This window comes from Anopheles darlingi, chromosome 3 (genome assembly GCF_943734745.1).
Source record: "Anopheles darlingi chromosome 3, idAnoDarlMG_H_01, whole genome shotgun sequence".
Taxonomy (NCBI): Eukaryota; Metazoa; Arthropoda; class Insecta; order Diptera; family Culicidae; genus Anopheles; species Anopheles darlingi.
Window position 1 is genome coordinate 27,667,741 of NC_064875.1, and position 25,241 is coordinate 27,692,981.

At 41.8% G+C, this 25,241-nt stretch overlaps 1 protein-coding gene across 1 annotated transcript in view; it reads right to left on the bottom strand.

Annotated features, from left to right (window-relative positions):
• Positions 1–9,895: 9,895 nt before the first annotated feature.
• LOC125955377 (5-hydroxytryptamine receptor 1D) overlaps positions 9,896–25,241 on the bottom strand; it is a 32,768-nt gene continuing 17,422 nt past the window's right edge. The window contains exons 5-7 of the mRNA XM_049686510.1: positions 13,115–13,246; positions 12,394–12,519; positions 9,896–10,459 (exon numbers count right to left, since the gene is read on the bottom strand). Of these exons, the coding sequence (XP_049542467.1) occupies positions 9,896–10,459; positions 12,394–12,519; positions 13,115–13,246 (822 nt within the window). The remainder of the gene's footprint in view (positions 10,460–12,393; positions 12,520–13,114; positions 13,247–25,241) is intronic.

The window sequence follows — 25,241 nt, forward strand, 5'->3', positions numbered from 1 at the left end:
ATCTAAGAGACGGAGTGTTTCATTAATCATTGTCACTGCCTCAAGATTCTCAGCACAGTTCTCATTTGTGGAGCTTATGGCGAAGTTACAGAATTAACAACATTTATGACAATCTAATCCCTCTATTCCAAACCACAAGCGCATATGGGACATCGGGTACGGTTTTGATATACGCACGCAGACGTTGTAAAACACACAAAAAAAAAAACTGGGGCTTAAACCTTCCACTAATCCCACGCCTCAGAGCTATCCAATGACCCACACACACACACACACACACGCACACGGTTTTATGCAGGCAATCTCCACGTCAGTTCTCGTCTTCAAAACTCGCGAATGACGCCATTAAAGTTGGCTGATGTCCTCGCACTTATGGCCGATGATGGTTATGGGTGTCTCTTCCAACCCGTCCAGAAAAGGATTGGAGAGATGTCACGCGAATACCCCTACATATGCAGCCCTCCCCCCCGGCCAGTAGTCGCCATTCGACCATTCGGCCTGGGCCCGAGATGAGATCTGCCGTTAAGCGGCCATTCCTCTGCGGCCGGCCTTCCCATGCCCAACCGGCCCTGTCGCGTAATTAAATTTCACAGAAAGGAAAGAAAATCATAAATAAGCTTTCAGTGAGCGAAGCCGTACAGCAGCAGCAGCAGCAACGGCAGCAACGGTGACCATTCCGAATCGTCCTTCCCGTGTCTCCGAGGCCCCTGGAAGCTAGAACACGAACACCATTCGCTAACGGTGTCGCACGGCCCGTTGTAGCCGCAGGGCTGGGCCCGGGATTTGTGAGAAGATTTTGCTGCCTGCCTTCTTCTACCACCTCGGCTCTACCACCACCGGCTCTACTCCGGTTATCCGGTTGCTACACAGCGTCTGCCTTCTCGTCTCGGCTCACGAACGGCAGCTTCGTTCGGCGACATTCGGCGGGTAAATTTATATTTGATTTGATAAACTTACGAGAGATAAAATAATCTCCGCCTTTCATTTCCTAAATTGTTTCCGTCCGCCGTTCCGGGCCGGTTGCATGGGTGTGTTGGGTAAGGTGTTACGACCAAGTGTTACAGCGGCCGTGGTGGATCTTTGTAGCCCCCGGGGAGAGGTTTTCCTCATGCCGTTTTTTTTCGCTTCCTCCAAACAGTTTTTAGCTTATGGGTATGGCCAGCAAAGGGCACAATCTCTCATGGCTTCTCGTTGCCATTTGCAGGGTGATTGGTGCGTGAAGACGATTCCTCAGTTTGTCGCCGTTCGCGTGCCATCTATAGCGAGCAAACTGACACGGGAGGGTGTCAGTAATCATCTGACAAGATCGTTGGGAAGAGGAGAAGGAGAAGCACGTTATGAACGTGCATCGTCACAGCCTGCTATGGCTAGCTAGTTTATGCTCAGTGCAGGTGTGCAAGCCGGCAAGCAAGCAAGCAAGCAAAAAACGTCTAGTAGCTGCTTATCATATAATGAAACCAGCTGTTATCTGGTAGGTGTTTATGCCACTTCGCTTCGCTTCCGGTCTTTTTGCCTTTCGTTTGTATGGCAATAATTATTATTTTCTTTATACCACGTAACATTTCCGCGATAAATGTTGGTTAATATTCAGATGTACATTTTACTTTAGTTGATTGTATTCTGTTGTAATTTTATTTTTTTCATTTTTGATGCATTTTAATTTAGTTTCCTGACAACTACAATAAATAAGATTGTCATTTAACTTTTTCTTAAATTTTTATATTAGGATTACTCTAAAAAGTTTATTTTTTGAATAACTATTAAGTTTTGCAAGTAATAAGATTTTTATTTAGTTGACTGTTTATTATTGTTATGTCAAAATATTTTTATGTTTTATTCTATTTCAAAACATTATTGTCGGCATGTATTTGAATTGGTTATTTCAATTGCTTTACCAGCTCTTTTCAGCTATTTTATATTAGTTATTGAATGGATTGTACTTTTGTACGACTTTCCATTTTTTCAGACAATTTTGTGATGCTTTTGTACAGCAGCTGCTGTTTATTGCTTTTCCCATTGCTAGTCGGTTATTAATACTTTTTGTTAGGTTTTTCTTTTCATGAAATGCAATAAGAACCATCCACAAGACGAACTACTCGCCAGCAGCACTGTGAGATGTGTATTACCATACTTTTCCATTATATTCATCATCCTCACCATCATCATCATCACCATTACGCCTGCAGTGGCCGTCGATGCAGGACATTTTCCTTCCTCTGCATCTCGACCGTTTATAGGATGGTAATTAGTTTAAGGTAACGTTGTCCTTCCTAGCCGAGCTATCTCAGCGGCAAATGCAAACGCCTTTCAGCGTCGGACATGATGCAATTTGGTTACGGACGTTATTTTTATCTTCGCGTTTTTTTCTTATTTCTTACAATCAACGTGCAACATGACAGCTCTAAAGGATTGGCATCCTATCGGCGTTTGCTAAGGCACTCAGCCACCTGCAGCTCGTGCAATCTCCGGTAATTGTAACCACACCCTAGCACCAGTGGCTTATATTAAAAACCCTGGCTACGCGATGGAAAGAATTAATCTTTCAATAATAATAATTCCATTCCCGGAGGCAGGAGCGACAGCTAAATGGTAACCGGACTGCCAATCTCCTGCCAGCAGCCAGGGGTGTACTCCCGACTAGCTACTACCGCTCTAGAACACTAATGTGCTCTACTGGACTTTGTGGCTCACTGGCTAATGTAGTTTAGATTAATGGATTGGTACATTAAAATACTAATTGACTAGAGCCAAGAAGCAACGAGAAGTAAGAAGCGCTGGACGACAGCACGGTATGGCTTGACAGCTCAACCACTCGATGTGGTTCGTAAATGAGTTTTGGACCACAGCTTGTTCCCTTCTCACCCGGTTCCCCTTTTCACTATTAGGTAAGACCAGATGCAGATGCTCTCTACGAGAAAAATCATTCACCAACTAGAGCAGCTAGACGGTCGGCCCCGGGCTAAGATGCTAGTGATGATTGTAATTTCCTTCAACAAATGATGTATTTCCTTGAAATGAGCGTTCTGGTGATCGTGAGAAGATTTTCCTTTCGCTTAGAAGGCGTACTCATACTGCTCCTAGAAGGGTGTTGCTGCATGTTCTTTACTTTTCAAGCGACCATCGTCGGCTTCATTTCATCCTCATTTAGGTCAAAAACTGGAAACGTACGACATACTGTTACTGGAAGAATTATGCAGAGGAAATTAGTCATCGTTATGGGCATTTCAAAAGCAAGTAGATTCTAAATATATTTGAGTTATGATCGTATTCACATCATACGTTCGACAATTTAAGTAAGTGAGAGTGTCATTCGTTGGACAAAATTTAATTATGCATTGATTCTATAGTAATTAACAAATCAAGGTTCAACAAGAACAAATAAAATCTGTTTCTAAAAAAATAAGCAGAAACCCCCAGCGATTGATTTAAATTGGACTAGCAATGCAAAAGGGACTTTTATTGTTTCAAAGAAATGCTTTCTCTAAAAGAACCTTATAGAAAATGACATAGTAAAGCAGCTTTTCTCGAGGGAAGATCGTCATGTAATTACAAGCTTACTATCAACCATTTGATCACTTTTATAACGCAACTTGAAGTCGATTATGGGATTATGCTACCAACAGCATTCCTTGGTTACTTCTAAATTCTCAATCATTTTTTATCTCCAAAATCGTTAATCAAGGATCATAAGCAACTAAATAGTAGACTTTACTCACTAATCAAATGACGAAGTGCGTGACAGCGCAAATATTTCAATTTATATACAAGGTGCGCCATCTATACAGGACTTATTTAAATGTAAAATAATTCCGTCATCTTTCAGCCGATTTGGACAATTCGGCCAGATTCTGAAACGTCATTCTATGCAATTTTATAAATGAAATTGTATTGCAGTACATTGAGAATAATTCTTCAACTATGAAAACTATGTGTACTTATACGTGGCCTCCTTGTTCTGGAGATTAAGTAACGTTGAGATATCATTTTAAAAATTAAAAATAATTCTGAACAGAATACCATTTTCGGATGATATGCAACTTGCAGTGCATACTTTTCGCAAATAATGGGCATGATCGTTTGTCGCACCATCAAATATATTTAAGAAAAAATATCTTTAAACAACACCAAACCAAAATCAAAAGATTCTTATTTTTATTCGATAAAGCTGGTTCTGAGATGAAACGAAACGCCAGAATGATTATCGAACGTTTCTACCTGATGAATTTATTTCTTACGAAGTGTGCCCGATCTACCTGTGAGCCGCACCCGCATCCGACAAAGCATAATAAGTAAATCGCCAGAAACCACCCCAAACAACCCCTTTGCTTACCCTTGTGTTCCCTCTACCCGGGAAATGGTGATGAAATTTCGTTTAGAGCGCAGCGTTTTTGGGTCAACAGCATTCGACAGCATGTTTCGGGGGGCTTCGGGCCTGAAGGGCCGAAAACGAAGATTAATGAGCGCTAATTGCCCCAGATCGACAGAAAATGTGCGGCCACGGATTGCTATTTAGGAATAAATCATTCAATTACCAGCCGTTCATCCTTCCTGACCAGCGCCGTGCCGTGCCGGGAGCGTAAAGGCCCATTGGGCGCCAACAGGACACCAGATCGAAGCAAAACTGATTACTTCCGATTGTGTGCGGTGATGCCGGAAATTGAATTTTCTTCTGCCTGTCTCTCGTGTTTTAGCGGCACCGGGAACAGAACAATTACCCGTTCGGCTAACCCGGCCGGCTCGAGGGGGTCGTTGAACCAACCGCGGTTCCACCACCACCACTAGCACTTACTAACCCACCTCCCTGCGCTATCAGAAGCCTTTTCCTGCAATTTCCACCCCTTTCGAAAACAGCGGAGATAAAAAAAAATAGCAGAAAGCAAAAAGACAGGAGGAGGAAACCATCTGCTTCAACATCCGGCATTTCATCCGTTACACCGCAAAGACCGGTACAGGCCGGTTATCGGGAGTCGCTTCCGCTTTACTTACTTACGCGCCAAGCCATCCCAGGGCCTACCAGAAAGATGCGAACCCTCGCGATCCCCGTGCGTTGGGTGGAGGGGCACCGATCGTTAACGGCAGGGTGGTACGGCGGCGTTTGGCGGGGCCCGACAGCCTCGTAATCGGATTGTTGGTCCTGAAATGTGCTGAAATGTGCGACTTTTGACTCGTCATCTACTTTTTGGCTCGTCGGGGTTTGCGCCGAATAGACGATGCCGTGAAGTCTTGGGGCAAAGATATACCGTTTGCCGTTTGCCGTTGGCCTTTTGCACGAATGGCCGGAGTACGCGACAGTCCAGTGACGCGAGCTTTGGGCGGTTCGAGCTCCCCCGCATTTCTCGAGGGCGGAACCGGCGGACAGAAGGTTTTTGCATGAGCTTACGGAGGGAGGGAAGGGTACTCGGAGCCTTTGTTGACTGTTTTCGACGCTACTTGGCGCTATCAACAGTGGATTGATAAGTGATGGATATAAACATTTGTTTGCTTCATTCTTTTTGACAACGCAATGGTTGAACGCACTTCATCCATTCTTTGTCCATTTTTGTCTCGAAGAATTCTAAATTTAATATTTAGATTCAGATTTAATTTGTACTTTTTTATGAAATTTGAGAACATGTCCTGTATGATTAGCACCATCTTTTAAAATTATTATATTCCAGATATTGGTATGACAAACACATAATTCGTTTAAAATTGTTTGATGTAGTGTAAGCCTGCATTTCGATAAATCAAACATAAGCGCAAACCTGAGTAAACAGTAAACATTCGAATAAATGAGAAAAAGATAAATTTATGATATTTGCTCCCTATCACGCTGGTAATCCCAAAACATTCGATGTTAGGTACTAATAGGCGACAAAACCTTAAACGCAGTTGTTAAAATTTACCTTCTTGTAGTTAAGAGTTAACGCCGACAAATCTATGATATTAACTAAAGATTAGGGCTGATGTTCTATTAGCCAATCGGCTGTACTTGTGCCATGGGAATCTAATACACTTAAGCAATCTGTCAGCAAAAACTGTTTCGGGACTCTGTATTGATACCAAGACTGGCTTGTATAGTAACAGTACGATATGTTTCTGCGACTTGAATATATTTACGAAGTGATGAATCCCTCTTCAGTGAATCCATCTTCCCGGAAAGTTATGAAACCGTATGTGATAAAATGTGATGCATGGTATCTCATGAGAATGGTATACGACGTCCCAGTTCGTAAAATAATAAGTTTTGAAGACAGACAGTGAGTGCGCGGTGTACTCTAATTAGAACGACAACAACAAAATTGATTCATTGATAGAAGTGGACGAATGAAATTAAGGTTTAAAACGCTCGATCATGAGAGCTGAAATAATTTTATATCTTCATGAGGCCACAATTGCTGAATAACTAACAAACTATATGCGCTAGGAGTATTGGCGTACAATACACAAAACGAAGACTGATTAAATGTATTCTCTTCAAGTGCATCAACCAGAATATCGCTAGATAGTAAAATTGTTATCCTGAAGATATTCCACCAAGTATTGCCTATTTTTACAATTCAGATTACATAAAAAGAATTTAAGTTGCATACTTTGAACATATGATTTGAAATTTAAACAGTATTTGAAATGCTATATTGAAATTTGTTATATTAAATTACTTGTTCATGGTTTTTGAGTTCAGTCAAAAATCAGTAACTTTTAAAAGAACATTATATTTACGCTGGGTTCGTATTGTTCTACACACTTATCGTTTCATATCTTTCTCTCCCTCTCCTTTGCATCCATTACTGTAGCACGTCCGGAAGAAACCGCAACGCCTAACGCCACCAAACAAAGGACCATCGTTCGGCGACGAAGAGAGGGAACGGGTTTCTGTGGTTTTCTTCAATGAATAAATTTAAATTTAGATTCGATATCCCCACTGCCGTTATCACGCATCCAGCACCTCCTTTCCACCGCAACCACCGGAGCCGGATGCTGTTTTTAGGGCATTCTTTTTACCAACGTTCCAAACGTTTCCCGCTCCCATTGTGATTGAAATTAGTCCGCAAATGTCTTCCTGATCGTTCTGCGTACCGAAGCGTGCGTCCGGGAAAGAGGGTGTTGGTGGAATGGTGCTCGCGCGAAACCAGCTTCTTATCTCATCTTCTTATCGCACGATGATATTGCAGGAACACTGTCGCTTCGAAAGCCCAATAATGTCCTTTCCGCATGCGGGCACCGTGGGCACAGCCTTCGAGCGAATCCCACATACGCCCGAGACCGCCAGGCAGAACGGGGTGCGCCAAATGTTTGAAATACCTTCACCGTTTAAGCGCTCGCTGGTTCGCTGGCTGTCGTGGAGGATTTAAGGAAATGAATTGCAAATGATTTCGTGCCCGGTGCCCGGTGCACGATAACGCACGGTACGTGCGGAGCAGCGGAAAGCACAGATTCGAAAAGACATGTCTTTCGGGTGAGGAAAGGGAGGGGTTGAGGGGATTGGGCCTTGTGACCTACTCTCTCTCTCACGTCCTCCTACCTGTTGGGATTTTGCGTGTGAGATTTGTTTGACGATATCCTCGGTAAGGATAATTTTATTTACTCTCTTCCGATAATGATCGGTGCTGGGGATGAGGGTTCAGTTTGCCGTTACCGACCTACTGAACCATGGATGGGCATGTTAAACGGAAAGTAATAGAGCTGTTTAAGGTAATGAAGGTTCTCAGACCATTATTAAACTTAGGGCGGTGTGGCTTTTGATCTGATCCGGTACCCTAGAACCTCCCTTGATCCTAGATATAATCTCCTAGATATCGTAGACATAATCACCAATATGAGATCAACATTAACTAAATTTTGCGTTGATAAACTTTTGTAATCAACATGATACTCTCTGTAGAAAAGAGGAGTTTGTAAAATAAATGAAGGGGTGTTATGAAAAGCAAATTTGAAAATTTAAACATTTTAAAGATCATATTTCTATTATGAACTGAGTTTATGAATTGTATTTGATAAACTTTGAAACAAAAACATGATGGAGAAAACAATTTAAATTAATGAATGATTATAAATACTTTATTATAACTGGATTTTGTTTAGATTTTTATTGTTTATATTTGAAACTTACGAAGAAAACATAGAAAAGATTTCGTGAGAAGTTTTGTTGGGACGTTTTGAAAATGATAAACAAATTAATCCTCAGCTCTTAAGCTTACAAAAGCCTTCCAAGTTTATCATTTATAATTGGCAGTGACGGGTTAGTGACGAGGCTGTTTATGCAGAAAGGGATGATTCAGATGTGAATGAAGTGTTTAATATCCATATCAAATTTTGTGTAAATTCTGAAAATTGAGTTTTTGATTAATTAAAAAAAATATTAACGGATAATTTCAGAACATATTAAAAGTCCGTTTTGTTAAATTTCGAAGAAGTTTTTTTTAAATCCTCGACCAACGATTTAATGAAGAAAAAAATGCAAGGGAAACGTTTCGTTTTCGAAAGTTTATAAAATCAGAATCAGCTAATCACATATCATATGCTTAATTAGTTAGCTTTGGTTTAATTTACGTCATTGACATTTATTTGATTAGTCTTTTAGACACAAATTTCGATTGTGAAACCATTTAGTTTTATTTTACCATTACATATATTCAGACTTAAACGCATTCTTTCAAGTAAATATAGGTAATTATCAATTGCAAGAGCTTCATGTTAATTGCCCAGCACAATAGCACACACACACACACACACACACTCAATTAGTCCATTTTCGGATAACAAAATGTACAGTCCACGTGAACAGGTGATTATGTACTCACCGGAGGGGGAGGGGGAGAGGGTGGTGTGGCTTCATCGGAAGCGCTCGTATCCAAGCATTACAAGCGAAGAACAGATTACGCGTGAATGGAGGCATCGTTAGCAAACAGTATTACGCTATTATCATACAGGTAAACAACCTTACCAGTAAACCGCTGACGTACGCTGACGGGATCAACAGCGTGATTACCATCCCATCGATGGGCTAATGGCGGCTATTCGATCGGCGGCAGGGAAACCATTGCTGGCTATTATCCAACATTCGATGAACAAGCTCCGTAGCCGTAGACGGAAGCTCACGTAGAACAATTAAACGATTAAACGATTATCCTTACCTTTTGTTGCTTCGAACCGCGCGGTACATGAGGAGTCATCTACAGTTGGAATCCTCTACCTATGGTTGGAAGCGCTGCTACGTGTTCTTTATCGCCCATAAAAAGGATATTTAAGCGATGAAAATTCGAACCTTCAATTTCCATATCGAAAGTATGCTGCTGCATTTCTACAAACTGAAATAATCTGAAGTCAAAACAAACAAAAAATGTCTTCATCTGATCACTTCGGTTCGGTACAAAATTTGATTTTATTCACTTGCAACGCTACACCGCTTACGCTTACTGATGCTAGTAGTAGTGGTTCTCTTACAGCTAGCTAACGAAGTTTTACTCTAAATTGCGGTTTCCGGTGTTTCTTTTGTTTCGCGTTTTATCTATGAATTTACTTTTCAGTTTTTTGTTTTGTTTTACTCGGATTTTTTTTTGGTTATTTTCGAACACACAAGTCTATTGTTTGCTGACGCGACGGCTCTGTCCAAGTTCTGTTAACGACTTCGATATCGCCTGTCTGCCATGTTTTTCTTCGCATGTTTTCCATAATTTTCTCAATAATTTCGCAACACTAAACCATTAATTTAAAGTTAGTATTTCCAGCATCCTGACACATTTCTACTAAACAATTTCGAAAGTAAAGTACATTCGAAAGGGGGGAAGGCGAAAGAAAGATTTACGGAACGAATAACAATAAAAACGTATGACATTACATACAGTCCGAACGGACACCTTGGTGCGTGGTGGAGTGAGTGAGGATGATGTCAAGTAACGCCCGCCAGACAGTACTAGATATCGGGCAGACCCTGGTGTAGGTTAAAGCCCCGGAAGAATGCCTTGTTCTTGGCACAGTTAATGTCGTGCAGTTCCCGTTCGCATACCTGCGTCTCGGATCCTTGGCCGCCCGGCTCCCGAAAGTGGACGCCCAGATCGAGCCCGTCCTCTTTGTAGCAGCCACCACCACCACCACACCGTTCCTTATCGATGCTCGTGCTGCTCTGATTGCGCATCAGCCGCTGCTGAGGTGGATGCTGTTCGCAGCGATGATAAAGCTGTGGTTGCGGATGGGCCAACGTTCGGTTGCTTGGCTGTCGGCTGCTGAAGTGCAACGGTGGTACCAGTCCGCCCATCCGGTGCAGCGTGTTGATGCTCCCGGTACTGTACGTTCGCTCGAGGATGTCACCCCAGTACTTCTCCGGGCACTCGATGTCCGGCCGGGGTGTGTGCATCGCCGACCGGCAGATCGTGGCCGGTGGTGGACCCGCCGGTAGCGATGGCAGTGACGTTAGCTGGTGATCGTACTCTAGACTTATGCTACACTTTTCCTCCAGCGAACTCTGGCTGCCGGTGCACTGCGAGCGGACGAGCGAGCGGGGAGGTGGAATTCGTGGGAGGAAGAGGAGCAGCAGCATAAGCATCCCGTGGAGTGGTGTGACGTGGCATGAGCGATAGGGAGGGGAGAAAAACGCAAAAGTTACCATTAGGGACCAAATCGTTATTACACTTTTGAGTAGTTAACTTTGCGAATGGTGGTGGTGATGGTGGAGGTTTTCGCAAAAGTGTAAAGTGAATTCCTGGGCTTGAGAGCCAGCCAGGCTTCAGTATGTCCGGGCGTGAGTGTGTGACGCCCGGCCTGTAGAAAGTTGCAGCGGAGTAATAGTCAGTTTGAATACATTCATACTAAGAGAATGCGAGGAAGTGTCGCTGAAAAAGCTTATCTATGATGACTTTTGTGGTGAGGATCATTTAGAATTGAATCATATGCTTTTCTAGTAGTAGTAGAATAGTTGAGAGATAGAGTACAGCGCTACTATTGTACGGTTGATTGAAAAGCAGATGATTCAATTTCAAATTATTCTCACCACAAAATTCGGTCACCATAATTTTTTTAGTCACTTTTTATAACTATTAGGTAATTTAGCTTTTAGTTTATTATGACTTTCATTTGCATTAACTAATAAACCATACATTTCGTCCGTTCTTAGGTATGTAGAACAACAAAACAAACTATTGGCTGTTTTAAAACTTCCCTAGGTTTCAATAAAGATTCATTTTCATGTTTGTCCTAAATTAACCCTGCAGTTCGATTAAAAAAAACTTACACTAACACTAGGTTCGTGGAACATTTGGTCCATAGTTTATTTTCAATGGAACTGGTTGTGTAAACAATTGAATTTGGAATATTTTGCTTTTATAACCAAAAGATATTGAAATATTTGACTATATTTGTGTTTGTATTGGCACAATGACATGTTGCAATATTGGTTTGTAATCTAACTCACACAAACGAATTTGTGCGCCAAAAAATGATCTTGATCCCCATCAAGAAGAATTTTACAATTTAAAATGTGCCATATGTGGAGTATTTGTGTTTAAAAATGATACAGAAATATTATTTACCACACATATCACTCGAAACTTTCCACTGACTAGCTTTATTATGACCAGTATTAGAGAACATGAATCTCTCGATTTCATAAGGAACCACAGCCACTTGGGCTGCTAGATCATTTTATTGTGTTATCAACAGAAAATAAAAGCTAAGCATGAATAATCATATTTTGGGTAGTATGGTTTTTTACTAAGACGATTATTGAGACCAAAAACGTCCATATATTGTCCACAATTAATACTGATGTTAATCTTTGCCATAAAAGCTAGATCCTTTGAAGTTGTGGTGCTCATATTTAGAGTTTATCTGGACACGGAAGCCGTGAATTGTAAAGAATTATTGACATTCACACTAACATCGCAATAACATCAAGCTTAGCTAAAAAGAGAAAAAAGCACTCACAAATCACTCTGCAGTCAGTAGATAAATTAGGCAAGATACCTAACATACATTTCCCTAACAGTACCTAACATACATGTCCCAAGTGAATCTGTGAGTCTATACATACACCATGAAGTCTAATCTGTATCATATACTGTAAGATATTGAATTACGTAATTTGATATTATCGCATTACTAAATACTACCACAAACTATTTGTTACTGGACAAATAAAACGAAAGAATCCCAATAGAAATATAGATGCTGTTACGAATTCGTGCAAACGGCCGATGCGTCTGTATTTGTACGGTGGTCGCGGATCCTCCACGATCAAAAGTATGCATTAACTATTAAAGCACAAGCACCTCAACTGAGCCTTACGCGCTTTTCTAATTTAATCTGAATAAAACCCCGAATGTTGAAGGAATTCGTTACATGCTGACAAGGAAATAGCATCCATCTATACGAAATACTTCGAATCAAACGAATATGCCGTACCGTTGCGCACCTTACCTTGGATGTTAGTAAATCTTTGCAAATGCGACGAAACCGCGCATTTAGCAGCCAGTAGAGAAAAGGGTTCCAAAAACTACTGCTTAAAGCTATCCACGTGACACAAAAATCGATTGATGGTGGTATCTGTGTGCGTGAGAGAGAGAAAGGGAGAGAGATAGAGGAAGAGATACAGTGAGAGATATGCGTGATAACAAGGACGGCACTCGACGGAAGCTGAGGAACGACGGTGATGCCGAGCTTTTGACGAGCACAGTTCCCTCCGGGGTGTGAAAAACCCCATGAAACAAGCGAGGGAGAAATGATGCGTGTGCGTCAAACGATGTTGAAGTGCTACTTCTGCTGCCTGGTTGGATGGGAATTGTGGATGGATTTCCCTTTTTTCCTTTTTTGGTCTGGAAAATCCGTGAAATGCGAAACGCGTTCGATTCGAGATTCCATTCAACCCCCGAAATCAAATGGTGTGTGGATGAGTTGGCAAATGGCGCAAAATTCCATTTCGCTGCTCGCGACAATCATTAACATACATGCAGCAGCAGCAGCAGCAGCAGCAGCTCGTCGGCAGAAGATCAGCGGCGGTTCGTTGGTTCTGGGCGACAAACCAGCCGGTTCAAAGGTAAATAACCGACCGGCTGGCTGACTGTCAAGCTCAAGTAATTCGTGCGAATCACATTCAAGATGCTGGCGGTACGACGTCGAATCCCAACTATCTTCTACTCACCTTCGAGCCGGTACATGTGGCCACGATCTCCTGTATCGTCCAGGGTGTGATTATGACTATAAAACCTAATGATATTGCTGCCATCGTGCGCGACGTTGAACCGTGTATCCTTCGGTCCTCATCTGGGACGAGCTGTTGAGAGATGAGAGAAAAAAAAGAAAGAAATGTTAAAATGCTCGCTGTCTGCCTGTCTGATATGACCTACTATTGGAGTGTGCGTACGAATTTAAAATTCAAACAATTGAATTCGCGCGAGAAATCGGAAAATGGGAGAAAAAAAAGAGGAAAATGAAATTTTCGAAAACAACTTTTGGCTGGTTTTACGATCATGCGATCCACTCATTCGTGAGTTAGCAGCAGATCGCACCAACCCGGAGAGTGGTTGATCGCAAAGGATACGCACTATCCGCAAGTGCAACAAATCGAACACACATCACATTTGTCACCGCGCCGGGGAATGGACGGAATTATGGTTCATCTCCAATTCTAATACGCGGACGCCGTGCGCACCGTGTACCAGGATCCGAGCGATTCCCCGGGCAGGCATCTTGCGTACCGTCCATGTTTATTTATGATGCGAGGAATCATAAATTTTTGTTCTCCCTAACAGCAACCAACAAAAAAAAAGGGAAACTTTCGGAATCGAACAGCACTTTGGTTGTACCGTCCACGAGGACTGGACACCGATCCGGTCCGGTCCTGGATGCAGATACTCGAAGGGCAAATGACCATCGGTATCGGCAGCATCGTCGGTTGGTTTTGTGGTTCCCGAATTGAATCATTTCTTTGCCCTCCTTTTCGGTTACATGACGTAGCGGTTTTCCGGTTTGGGCGCCCCCGGATATCGTATCATTTTCGGGGTAGCGATCTGCAAGCCGCTAGCTGGCTGGCTGGCTGGCTGGCTGCCTGGGGCTGGGGATAGCCACCTCGCCGGAAAACCCATAAATACCGGTTTCGACATGCAACATTAAACTGGGAACCGTGGGCCCCGATGAATTCCCCCGGGGGGCGCCTTGGCGAGCGAGCGACAGGAAATGGTGGATTGTTTGTCGTTTCACTCGGGATGCCCTCGGTGGTGGTCATGATGGGTTGGCGAAAGGCGGAAGGAAAGTTTATGAAAAAAGCGGTTTCTCTGCGTGGTTTGCCTTGAAACAAATGCCAAAAAAGAAAGGGGAGTTGTGGTGGTGTTTTGCTGTTGTTTTTTTCTCCCAATATTTAAACAACCATATGGTTGTCAACATGGGGTTTGGGGGCTGCTATTGAGATTCCGATCATGGAGATATTTAAGTGAATTGATTAATTGTCTGTTGGTCGTACAAGAAGGAGATAATTTGTCGATTTGTTATTAAATCATTCTTTTCGATTGCGATATAATGATTCATTTGTTCCGGTTTTAAAGTTAATATTTACGTCCCATGAATTATTCCGTTGCATAGAATCTTTAATTGACATAATGGAGTAATATTATTGTTACTTAGCAGAACTTTGTGCAAAACAGTTAATCAAAATAATAAAAAAAATTTATCAGAATGTGTTTGAAGCAATACGGCTCATCTTCTTCTATATATATAAAAATGAATGTGTCTGTCCGGATGTCCGGTATAGACTCCGAAACTACTGGACCGATTGACTCCAAATTTGGTATGTGGGGGTTTTTGGGGCCGGTGAGTGCTATAGGCTTGGTTAGAAACCCCCCGCTCCCTTCCTTCCTTCTCTTCCCTAACACTTGATTGTTAAAAACATTCATTACTCCGGAAGTTATGGACCGAATACCATTAAATCTTGCACAATAGTTGATGGTCACCTGAAAAACCATGGGACAAAATTTGGTTCATATCAGACGAGGGGAGGGGGGGTGCCTCCATACAACCCCAATCCCTAAAATACGTTCTAGGGCAATATGGGAGTCGTTTCTTAGGTTTAGATGGTCTCTAAATCGATTGGATTCACTTAATACTGTTTTACTTGCTTCTTTCACCTATCCACCATCACCACCCTTCATTCCGTACATCTTGCAGAGCAGAGTGAGGGGTGGGAAGGTTAGATAGTTGGGTTTAATTCATGAATAATAATTTTAAAAATGAGACCAATAGATGTTAAGGAAAAGAACGAGAGAGAGAGAGAGAGAGAGAGAGAGAGAGAGAGAAAGAGAGAGAGAGAGAAAGAGGGAGCCCGGCTAGGGTGGAATGATAACCATGGGACCGGCAATGCTGCAAATCGTTACCATTTTTTATTGGTGTGTCTATTGTTGGTTTAAATTTTCTTAACAATTTCTTAACTTTAGTTAAGTCATGAGTTAATTAAGAAGTTGCTTTAATTTTCACAAATCAATTTACATGAAACAATAACAAAAACTTATTCAGTTATGAAATATTTGAATTGATCAAGAATTATATTAATTTTGGACTATTGATTTACGTGCCTCTTATCATTGACAATTTTCAACGTATCGGATTATGAATGGTAAACGATCGGAATTGCATGCACAAACATATAAAGCAGCAGTAACCGAATAGTAATAGAAAGCAATACCAACATATCCTATCTATCAAGAACAACTTGCGATTGGAATGATCACCGAGAATGCCCGAGAGAAAAGAAAGACCCTCGATCTGATCGATCGACGTTTGAGTTAATGTGAAGTGCGGTGCTTTTAGTTATGATCTACCATGTGATTATTTAAATCATCGTAAGCTGAATACCGGAAAAATGGATCAAGTGTGTCGTATTGTAATGCCGTTAAATACACAGCATTTGAACTTAACGAGCTATGTGCAAGCCGAATACTAAAGTCAAACTTTTTTTAAAAATACTTGGGAAAATATAATTCGTTGTTCCAAATGACGTCATTTAGCCCGAAAGGCAAAGCCTTAAAACTCAAACATCATGTTAACTTTCCAGCTCATATTTACAAGCACGTGGTAACTCTATTTCCAACATCACTAACGGACCTAGCTATTGATTTGGTTCATTGATAAATCGAATACTACCAAATTACGGAATAGATAAAATTATATCTACTGAAATTTTAAAGTTCCTGTTTACGATAAACCCACGACCGATCAAGGACAGTACGAAGTCTGTCGGGGCAGCTAGTTAATTTTAAATATTACGTCCAAGCTACAGTTTGTTTAATATAGATGATTAAATTTTTAGTTACATTAGTAATGATATCGGAGTTACAACAAACGCTTGCAAAATTAAGGTGACAGCGTGTTATGCCACTTCTTTTTAATATCATAAAATATCTTAACAAAGAACCCAAAGGAAGTTTGAAGTTTTTTTTTTAATATTACGGGCGGAAGTTTAAAGCTACTGTACTGTGTTATCGACTTCAGTCAACAACACTCCGTGCATCTTTTATAACACTAGCGACTTGTTTGCGAAGCTTCGAAGCTAACAAATTAATACAATCGACAATCGAATTTGATAATTATTTTTTTTTTCTTCGTTTAACAAACTAGATGGAATACTAATGTACGAACCTGGGGAAAAGTCCTCAGGAACAGTGTGGGACTCTCACCCACCAAACCACTAGCTTGGTTTCCCGTTACCACCCTGCTGCTGTGTGCCTCTTTCGAGATGACTCGCAATGTGATAATTATGGAAACCCATTTTCCCCGAATTTTTGTAGTTGAAGTTTGCTTTGATAATTTATCATATTCTTATTTATTTTTCGCACTCCGATTTGTTTTGAAGCGATGCTCAATAACTGTTAATTCATCTACTCAATAATGTTTAGATGGGTTGGTTCCTAGGCTTTTGGAATTATAAGAAAATGAGAGAAAAGATCAGTCTCAAGTCGCACTAATAACACGTAACGAAAGAAAAAGGAAAAGAAATTTACGATTGCACAAAATGGGATAGTGAAGCTAAGATTGAAATCAATTTGCAGTTTAGAACTTGCAATAGTTTTTACTACTTGAAGGATTGTAAGGCCGAGACCATTTATCATTCAAAGTATTGTAAGTAGTGCGGGTTGAGCCCATGCTTTTTCTCATCGGTTCTGAGCTTCAGAATTGTTGTCAGAATTAAAATGAGAATGAGTTGTCAGAATTTTAAAAAAACATTTAAAATTGTTAAAAGACGAAAATTTAATTTACAACCTTGGCAATTAATCAAAAACAACGTTTTCTATGTGGTAGATATTACATCATTCATAAACATGTACCATATTGAGATACCATTTTAGATTCACACAATTTTACTTCATTGCATCCAGCCGTTTGTTGATCAATAAAATTGCAGTTTCAAAAAAATAACGACACAGCGATCTCGTTTTTTAGTTCGTTCCTTTTGTGAGAAACCTTTGTCAATTCACCAATTTAAATAAATAATGCACCGTAAAATCAAATAATCAATAACATAACATTCCCCGTCGATTCCGGAACCATCAAACAAATAAACATTCTCAAGAAATAAAATAAAACAGGATTGTTGATCTTCAAAAAGGGAAAACCTAAATTAACTTTACTGATCGTGATAAAGTGGAGGTTCCGTAAAGCATATATGCTTCTGTATGCGAGTCCAAAGGTAAGCGGCCTGCTGCTGGCAGGCAATATGAAGGCAACCAAGGGCTGGTTACATGTGGAAACAATTCCGAGTTCAACAGTGAACATAATTAACCGACGGTAAGCTTCAACTTATCACAGACATCGCGCGCACTTTGTATTGCGAACTTCCACTCCTCTGCTCCCCGAGTCTCACTTCCATTGCTTCCTTTAATTCTCTTTGTGTGTCTCTCTCTGTCTCTGTGTCAATTGGCACCCTCCAGGCACTGTGGCGCACGTCATGCCGTTTTGCGTTCGGCTGGAGCCATCCGTTTTTTGTCCCGGCTCTCTGTCCTGGCTACAGAACACAATGGCGTGGCAAGGTGGCCAAAGAGCATCTGCATAACTTCGCGCGTCCAAGTCTCTCTCTGTCTCTCTGTCTCTCTGTCTCTCTGGTGTCACCGTGTGCTGGCAGCCACACCGCAGCCGGTATCGTATGCCGTGGTACCGTGGATCGTTGTCACCCGTGAATGCATAAATTATTTTCCGATGCATGTACGATGGGGCTGCCGTGGTATGGTATGGTACGATATAGGGCGGGGTGGTAAAGCTCATGTTGCTCACCCGCGGTGCATTTTCGTTTCGTTTCGATTGTTTTTGTTTCGTTTCGTTGTTTTCGCTGCACGCCGGTGATGTCCTCGATATGGCCGCGAGGAGCACAGAACAGGAGCAACAGCACAGCACAGCACGGTCCTCAAGTCCTGAGCTGGTGCTGAGCTGGTCGGACCTGATGGTACCCTTTCCGGATGTGTACAGCATCCCGCTGGGAATAACCTCTATGCCGCGGTGTGTGTGTGTGTCCTGCTCGTCCACCCACCGGAAGGAACCGCTAGAGGGTGGGCTTCAAACTTTTTGCCACCAACCAACCCCGTTGTGCTCTCACGGGCTGATAATGGGAATGGGTTAGGCAGTGGGAGTGAAAAACCAGACATCACACCACAGGGGCACAAACACACACACTCGCACACCAAAAGTGTGTGCGCAAAACCTGCTCGGTGAGATGGGATCTCGCGTTATGTCGAAACGATGCGTTCCATCTGGCGATTGGCCATGGGATGGAGGCGGCACCTCGACGGTATCGACCAAAGCAAATGGACGACCTTTGCCATGCCATGGCGCGATGCCGATGCCAATGGCGCTGGGAGTTTGTTTTTATTTTCAATGTTAATTTGCTAATGAGTAACGATTGCGTTACCGGCCACGAGCAATCTCGGAACAAAATACGGTCGGGCTGGCTGATATGGCTGCAACCAACCTTCGTTGGTTCGTCCGTGGGTTGGGACCGAATTGCCGGACAAATTTGACTTAATCGTTGGCGATTGTGGTCACATCGGGTTTCGCTCGTTTTTGTGCTGAGTTAATGAGCGGTTCTACAGGGTGCAGTAGCGGGGTGGCATTGAAGCTTATGTAGGCTTTTGGGCAATACACAGTTTCATGACTTGAATTGGCGGTTGACGAAAGTTATTGCGAGGATCTTATTGTTAGGGGTGCATTGTATTTTACAATCGACAGTCATGTTGCATTTACTTTCGCATTCGTAAAAAATTTTATCGCAAAAATTTAAGTCTGTTTTTTCATTGCTTTCTTTTTTAAATTATCGGTCATAATCTTTTCTCGACACAGTTAAGAGGTATCTTCTATGCATTTGACATTACCTACGGGGTTTCTTAACACACTGAAAATGTTGGTTTGTATAGTGGCTATTTGTTTTTTGTATCGATGTTTTCTTGCGCTATGAAAATTCCATATAACCAGCTAAATTTTCAATCTGTGTAGAAACACCGTTAGGAATTTCCTCAAAAAAGATTCTAGATTAAGATCCAAATGTTTCACCTCTTGCTCACATCTGACAAGAGCAAATGTATTGACAGGAAATTAGATAAACAAGATTAATAAGTGGAGGATATTATTGCCGTTATTTGGCCTCTTATATTCCAATACTGACACAAGTAATATTAATGCTACAATACACTCTCCACATCCTGCATGTTTCAAATCTCAAAAACATATTCTTGCAATAAACATTTGGTTATCGTCATCAAGACCAACAAACGACTTCTTTTATTAATGTGGTACAGAGATGTAAAAAATCTTTGAATCTTCCTACCTTGAATAATTCAACTCAGGAATACATGGTGTACCACTGAGCAACGAATAAAAAATTGCGGCCATTTTTAGTTGACAATTGCCAATAGAAAATTGTTAAGTTCGCTAGACATCGCACTAAAATTTGTGGCAACACATGTTAAAATAGAACCGTTCAAAACTAACATCAAAACTGCAGCAATGTTTCGAATAAGCCCAATTATAGCAGGTGAACAGTGGATCCTGTAAAATTGTATTTTTTCCGGATAGTAATCTTCTCAAAACCAATAGTTCGGTTCGGTAGTGCATGATAGAGATTGATACAATTTGTTGTTGGATATATAAGATTTGAGCAGTTTTTTGATAAGTCAATGGGAAAAAATGAAAAAACAAACTTCGATAAGTGGGTCACTGGAGATCCTAAGGATAACCGTTTCATATTTGAATTTAATAACGCTGATTAATGGAATACAAGAAGAATTTCTTACAACATTTTGTACAGAATAAAAATAAAGAAGAATGTATCCTGTTCCTTCCTAATGTCAGATACCAAGAAGAAGGTACATTAATTTGCTCGAAAAGATCAAGAGTGTAAAGCGTAAAACGGGAGTCAATGTTTACTGAATTGATCACGAAAAAGATGCACTGCTCGAAAGTATTAGAAAGTTGTAGCATACGAATGTTTTCTCGCATCTCTGTAGGCAAATATGGTTTTCTCTTCACTTTTTTTAACACCAGAACCTTCCTCACACCTACACCATAGAACTGTGTTTGACAAACATGATCCTGGCACCATCGCTCGCTTCGTCAACTGTTGACCGTTCTGTTCGAATGTAGCCACCGGCAACGGTAACAACTTCCCATTGGGAATGCTCGACAGCCGGTTTTTTTTGCCAACTCCTCACCTACAGCGAGCTTCCGTCAAGCGACGAAAATAATGTCCAACGAGGGGATGCTGCATCCGTTCGGTCCCGACAGGGCCAGGCCCGAGACGACCAAAAATTCCCCGCTGAGCACGCCGACCGACGATCGGTTCCGTACGGCAATCAAAAGTCGATTATTGCGTGTCCAGCCACCCCGGGCCAGCCAGCCAGCCAGCCAGCGTATGTAGGTCGAGTGGGAAATCTCGGTTTACCGGACTTCCTTCCTCTGTACTCTCTCTCTTCCCGTCCGTTAGCCGACCTCTCGCTAGGGAATGTTTTTAAAGTTTTCAACCTTCTTTCTCTTTCCTCATTTTTTTTCGGGGCGAAAATCGTGAAGGTGATGCGCATTATTTCCCCAGCCCAGTGACCGCCATTCGGTGCAATAACGATGCTCAGCCAACGATGTCACATCCGACGACGAGCGGCGAAAGAACGGCCGGACGTCGGACGCCGGAGAAAGTAAAACAAAAATTGATTGCCACACGAGAACCAAGGCCGGTGGGCCGGCTGGTCGAGCTTGGACCATCCAATAAGCACTACGATGATGACGGTGCTGGCGGCCGGTGGAAAATCACTTCTTGACGCAAGGAAAAGCGTGGAAAGTGCGAGTGCTACTCGCGCAGTGTTGCAGCAGCAATATTCAAAAGCCATTAATTCCTTTTCTGCTCTCTTTCTCTCTATCTCTCATTCGCTTTCGTACCATTTCGGGAGGGGTTTCCTGCTGTGCTTGGAGCCAAAGCACGCACACACACACACACTGCTCACATAGGGTTAGCTGGTTTCTCGTGCCATGCTCAGCGTTTGTGAGCGGAACACGGAGCACATTCGTTTCATTTTATTGCACTTTTTGTCGGTGTACACGCCAAGGAACACGGGTACGGACTGTCCGACTGCTAGGAATGTACGAGACCAACACCAACACCACCAGAAGGAAGTAAATTCGAACAAAATGTGTTCTTTACCGAACGCACTCCACTCCGAACGCACGATCGTCTTTTTGTCGTCCGGAAAAGAGACCAGGAAAAGCGTCACTCCGCTCCTCTCTCTCCGCTCTTCTTGCCACTCCTCCCACCCCTCTCCACCGAGCAGGTTTTGCATTATGAGTCTCACTGCATGAATAAATTGTTTGGTCTTTGAATATTTAGCAATTCTCCTTCACCTTTCTCCCGAAGGAAGCGAAGACTCCATAGGCCCAAAAACCGACCGACCCGGACAAGGACACAAGCGACACAATATATCGATAAAAAGCGGGTCATATTAACGAGCGGGGCGGGTAACGAGTAAGTTAATAAATTTATTGCCATCCCTACCACCGTCCACTTTACCACAACCAGAACGCCCAAAGTAGAAGGAAAAGCACAGTGAAAGCGAACGGTGAGCACGTGTGAGATGCTTGTAAGAATAATATTGAAAACCATTATGGCGGGGCGGTGTACCGGAAAGCTGGCCGCGTTTTTGTGTTGTTGTTGTTGTTGCGCGTCGCTTTGCCACATTTAGACCACGCACCATTATGTTGAGTGAGCTTTTGCATAGCAAGTAGCCGTGTAATCGTTTGTTCATCAATTCATTATGAGCCTCGCGGAGGGGGAGCGGGGGCTGGAGTGTGATGATGACAATGGATGATTTTTTGTTTTGTTCGTCCATTATTGTGCAACTGTTTCAGTGGCTTTATGGCCTCTGAAAGCAAGACGAGACAGAGGCACATTGGTTTTCTTTGAGGTCACTTTAATAATCGAATGGTTTGTTAGAATTTAAATGGAATTGGCTACAATGGAATTCAATATTTAATCTTCCATCGTTTGCATCCAACATTGAATTTGTATCTATGCCTCTTTTTTGTATTGATTTTATTTACCTCTATTTGACTGGACATAGTAAGGTTAGTTAGATTAATTTCTTACCAAGGCAATTTCAAAGAAAAAAATCTTACTTGTTTCCTTTTTGGTTTTTTAGGAGTTTAGCTAAATTTTTATGATGTAATGCACTCTTTTTAGCTAAGAATCGACCAACTGCTTTGATGGTGTCCGCAGTTTTGGCCCAGGGTTATGATTTTCATCAATCTGACCCAACCAATCATAGATTTATCGAAATAGAGCATGTTTCCTTGCGTTTGAGGCATTTTCTAGTCCGACCCAATATCGGTGCCAAATTTGTGACGGTTTTGGGAGAGGTTATTTCGATTCGAGGGAAACATCAGATAGTGCACAACATTCGAAGAAACATTCTTGAAATGACTGACAGGTCGAAAGCTGCATTGATGGTCGTGCATGACCTTAAATGGCTGTGTGAATGTCTCTCGATATCGCTTGGTGTTCTGCTCTTTTATTGTTATATTTTTATGTTATTTTAGTTTAAAACACTAAAAGCATAATTTCAACAAATGATAAATTTCAGTGATATGCATAAATTCAGTGAGATGAATGATACCTTGTTCTTGTCTGACGAATGTTTGAATCAATATTCTTTTGGCTTCTAAACAATTTGTCATTTTCACTCAATTGAACTAATTAAAAATAGGCCTAATTCAATCAATTTTCAATGTAAAAAATAACACCAAAGCTTTACCGTATTGTAAAGTATGAGTTTTATGCAAACAATAAGAGTGTTTTTATTGAATTATCCATCAATGTATATGTTTTGGGTGTTTTAGTAGCATAATAGGTTCAATAATGTGCAAAATATGCAAAGTTCTTCTCAAATAATGTGCAAAATATTAAATACATCCTTCTAAATTATTCAATTTAAACAAAATAAAAATGATTTCTCATACTTTACGACCTCCCGTCTACACTGTTGGTGGATCGTTTGACAGTGAAGAGCAGCGCTGGCCAGAGAGTAACAGCACCAGTCTTTAACTCTCAAAGGCAGACACATGATGCGTGGCTCGATGCCGGCACTTTAATGAACAGCATTTCCCGGTAATTGAATATTACGAACGCGCTGGTAATTGAAACCTACTCATCGACACGACGCCTTTCCGTTTTACTTGCTACCCAGAGGCGCAATGAGTCTTTCCTGCCTTTCCTCCATCTCATCGGTGTCGGTGCCGGTTGTTGGTAAGCATAATTTGCACCACCGCTCATTGAGAGCGTCTCAATCACTTCCGTCGACGGAAGGAAAATTAAAGATCTGATTGGTGTTTCTACTGGCCGCTGGGTTTATAACACTGTTCCATGAGGTTCTAGCGTTAAAAAGGTTGCTCCATGGTTTTACTGTATAAATGAAGTGGAGAATTTTACTGTAGCAGAGCAAAAATTCAATAAAGTTCGAAGCACTGATGACACTAGTTGAAGCACTTAAATACTCAAAGAAGCGAGCATTCAATCGACATATGCTGGCCAATTAATGGATTTCAACACAAAAATCTGTGTATCGGTGCTCCACTTAGCTGAGAGAGCAAAGAGATCAGTCACTCCAGATATGGGAACACTCGTGATATTATTGACGCATTGAGGCAACGGCATCACTCCTCATCGGTTCATTATGAGCCACTTCTGGCCACACCATTTGGATGGGCATTACATTACATTGTGTAAACACGAAACTCGCCAATCAATTACCATTCCGACACCGATATCCAGCCAGTCCGGGGCTCGTGCGCGCGCGCCAGTAATCAAACAGTGTTAATTGAAACATCCACTCATAACATTCGCCTATTATAGGCCAGCCGGCCACTGCCACTGCAAAAAGGATCCTCTGCCATTCCACCATCTGCAAAAAACCATCTGTCTGCATGTTGCTCATTACATTCTCGCCAGCGCAGCCAGCGCCAACTAGCGCTTTAATCCAGCCGCGCTACGTCACGTCATGACTAATGCGCTCGCACTGTATGCGGGAAAATGCGTTGATTTGTAAATACGATAATGAGATCGGATTTACATAATAATCAACGGTCGGCGATACTGCTAATTACTTTTTAGCCTCTCTCGGCTCAGCACTCCGCACCGCACCGCACCGCGCACCGGGCTTTGAAATGAGGAAAGCGTTGGTGCGTTGCACATTAAAATGTAATATCGTCGGGCAACGCGCGAACACGAATGTCAATGTGTGCATAATTATGCGTCGAGCCGTGTTACTGGCGGTATTTATTGCAGCGTAACGGTTGGAGGACCTTTTGACGATTACTTTGTTACCGTTGGCGTTTGATTCGAAATTTGCGTTCGCTCATACGAAAGCATGTTCTCGATCTTGACATTACAGTATACATTTTGTGGTGCAATGAGGATCTTTGCTACTGTCCAGGGCGTTGGATCTGCGAATGCACCAGCGAATGTTGGTGTTTAATCTCGTGATGTAATTCGTTGCTTGTAAGTCATCCTTACATAACTTTGTACTGATGATTCTGCTTATGCTTAATTATGACTTATTAGAAGGCTATTTGTAGTAACATATCTTTTAAATTAAAGTTACAATCGATTTTTGGTCTAAAGAGTCATATTATCCTTCGTTCAGACTATCAGAATTCACGAAAAAGTGTACTATAGCCTCCAAAAAATACATGGAATCAGAGCTGTTTAATTAATTTTTTTATTGCGGTGTGCTCAATTTTAACCGGTACCGTCAGTATCA